Below are 2607 nucleotides of genomic sequence, written 5' to 3'. Positions count from 1 at the left end.
GGTGTATCAAGAGCATCACAATTTTCGCATTGCTCGTCTCCTTTCAGAACTATCCTCTGCATGTTGGGGGCTCTCTCTAGAATGGATCTTATAAACGTAAATTGATGTTGTAGTGACCTAAAGCCAATAAATTCTAGCTCTTTCAAAAGCGAGTTCTTGGAGCCACCAAAGTGCATTTCCCAGTGAGGAGTCCTTCTTTCATGGTACCACTGTCTGATTTTTTCATCCAAATCACATGTATGTTCCCATACCTGTATTTGTGATCAATTCAATACATATGTAAGCTTTAAAAAATCATTTTCAATTAAAGTGAAAAAACTAACGTAAGCTCTAAATGTTGAGAAGGAAACAAAATCAATATAGTTAAGGAGCGAAGGAAACATTGACAAAAAGACATCACCTCAATATGTAATATTTCGATACATGGTGCCGCCACAAGAAAAGCTGTCATCCATAAAAGGTCAAATTCAACAAAGATGCCACACACGGACAGCTTCCTTAGCTTATTGAATGCAGGAAGGAGTTTCTTCATTTCAGGTTGAATCCAAAGCTGATCAGAGGATTAAAAAATAAGTGTAGAATTCTCAAGCAAAGTGTTGAGATTATCAAATAACTTGTACTATGTTGATTCTGTATCATAGGTAAACACATATACAACGTATCTCTGAAAGATGCAACAACGTGAACACAAAATGGAAAGAATATGTATACTTGGCAGAAACAAACTACAACTTACATTTTCCAACAAAATCCAGTGTGAGAGTATGTATGCAAGTGGTTCCATGTAGAAGCTCGCTTAATTTCAATTCACGTTGACCAAATGTCGCATCATATACGAATTCTAGTTCCCTAAGAGATGGGATAAAATCAAAGGTCAAAGGAACATTGTCAGATACCCAAGTGTCCCATCTGAGCTTCTCCAATTTTGGAAGGCAGACCAACTCAAGTCTCTCAAAACGACAATTGGTGAGTTCTAGAACACAGAGTTTTGAGTTTGGTGCATCAATTGTAAACAGAGAGTGATCACCAGTATCACACCGAGAGAGGCCTAGATGCTTAAGTTGCTTGCAGGACTCAAACAACAGATGGTGCATATCCAATTTGTCAATCCGTACATTGTATAGAGAGAGTCTTGTGAGGCAATGGAGCACAATAGGGTAGATACTGAAGAAATTATCTATATTTTGGGCTCGTTGTAGCATATCCTCCTCCTCAAAATTTGACTCCCAAAGACCTATCTTATCAAGAATGGCGAGATCCAATTCTTTCAACAAACCACTCTCTACTGTGTCACTTACCAGTGGGCCGACTTCGCACAAGAAAGTGTTGATCGGGTAGATCTTAAGGTGCAGAGTAAAGATGCTGGTTTCTCTATGCCGGTTAACCAAGAAACTCCTGGTTGCTTTGGTTAGAGAGGCCATTGCTTCCTCCATATTCTTCGCCTCGATAGGGTTTTGGCCTGGAACTGGTAGGAATTTTTTGGCATTAATGCTGATCTCGGGCAGCAACCAAGGAAGGCGCCTCCACTGTGTAGACAGCACACTTGTCCGTGCAGCAGTTCGTACATCGACTCTCGCCAAGATGGACAGTAAAATATCATCTGTCAGCATGCTGAGTCTATCTTCCTCTTTTGGTTGCTGCGAAATTATGAATCTGTTTAGTTACTGAGTTCTTGTATTCATCAATTCAGAAGTAGTTCTCTGTTCAAAATAATAGTAATTCAAAAGTAGTTCTTTTTTGCGGGGGAATTCAAAAGTAGTTCAAAGCACTAACTGCGCAAAACAGAGAAGGACAAAAGATTATCCATGTGAGAAGAATTGGTTGCGCATGCTTATTAGAGGATAAATATTTGTATAATAAGAAATTCAATGGGCTTGTATGACAAATTATGAACAAGAGAGGCTGGATGAACAACTGGTAATAGCCAAAAAGGAGAGGCGGCCATGCTTATATTTTCGCCTCGGAGAATCCAGGGCGGCCGTTGCACCTTATAATCTTAGGAGTGACTCCCCCAGAAGCCATATTTGTAGCGTTGCCGATTATCACAGAACCAAATTGAACAGTGGAACAATCCTAGCACGATGGGTCAGCGGCGGCAGAGAAATCTCATCCAAAGCAGTCGTCATCTAGGACTAGAATTAATTCACCATCAGCCTACTCCTAGGGCTTGTTTGTGTTCGAGAATTCGAGTACCTGATCGATCATGGTGTGGAGGAGGTCGAGCGGTGCTCTGGGGCTTGGCGGCGGCGCGTGGGTACGCGGGGTGGAGGAGGACGCCTTGGGCGCTGGAGCAGAGTCGATCGGGGAACAACAACCGAGGTGCTCCTTGACACGCGGGCCCAATTGTTTAATGATCTATTTTTTTATCACGCCAGGAGTGTAGTAAATATATATTTTTGAGAGCAAAATTTATATCTATTTATCAACTGTCAAGGTAGTGCCAAGAACACCAAAAATAAAAATTACATCAAATTCCGTAGACCACATAGCGATGACTACAAACACAGGAGCGGGCATCGCCCCTCCCTTGTCGGAGCCGGACAAATATTATTGCAGTAGACAGTCGGGAAGTTGTCGTGCTAAGGCTTCATATAACCAGCGCATCAG

At 41.7% G+C, this 2607-nt stretch overlaps 1 protein-coding gene across 1 annotated transcript; it reads right to left on the bottom strand.

Moving 5' to 3' along the window:
* Positions 1–725: 725 nt before the first annotated feature.
* LOC123121184 (F-box/FBD/LRR-repeat protein At1g80470-like) lies at positions 726–2317 on the bottom strand. Its single transcript, XM_044541106.1, has 2 exons — positions 2194–2317; positions 726–1637 (listed from the first exon to the last, which is right to left on the bottom strand). Exons 1-2 carry the CDS (start codon positions 2203–2205, stop codon positions 726–728), a joined length of 924 nt encoding a protein of 307 aa, XP_044397041.1. The 5' UTR covers positions 2206–2317.
* Between the last annotated feature and the right edge of the window lie 290 nt (positions 2318–2607).

This window comes from Triticum aestivum, chromosome 5D (assembly GCF_018294505.1).
Source record: "Triticum aestivum cultivar Chinese Spring chromosome 5D, IWGSC CS RefSeq v2.1, whole genome shotgun sequence".
Taxonomy (NCBI): Eukaryota; Viridiplantae; Streptophyta; class Magnoliopsida; order Poales; family Poaceae; genus Triticum; species Triticum aestivum.
Note: the sequence above shows the minus strand (reverse complement) of the source record. Positions and strands in the feature narration are given on the sequence as shown.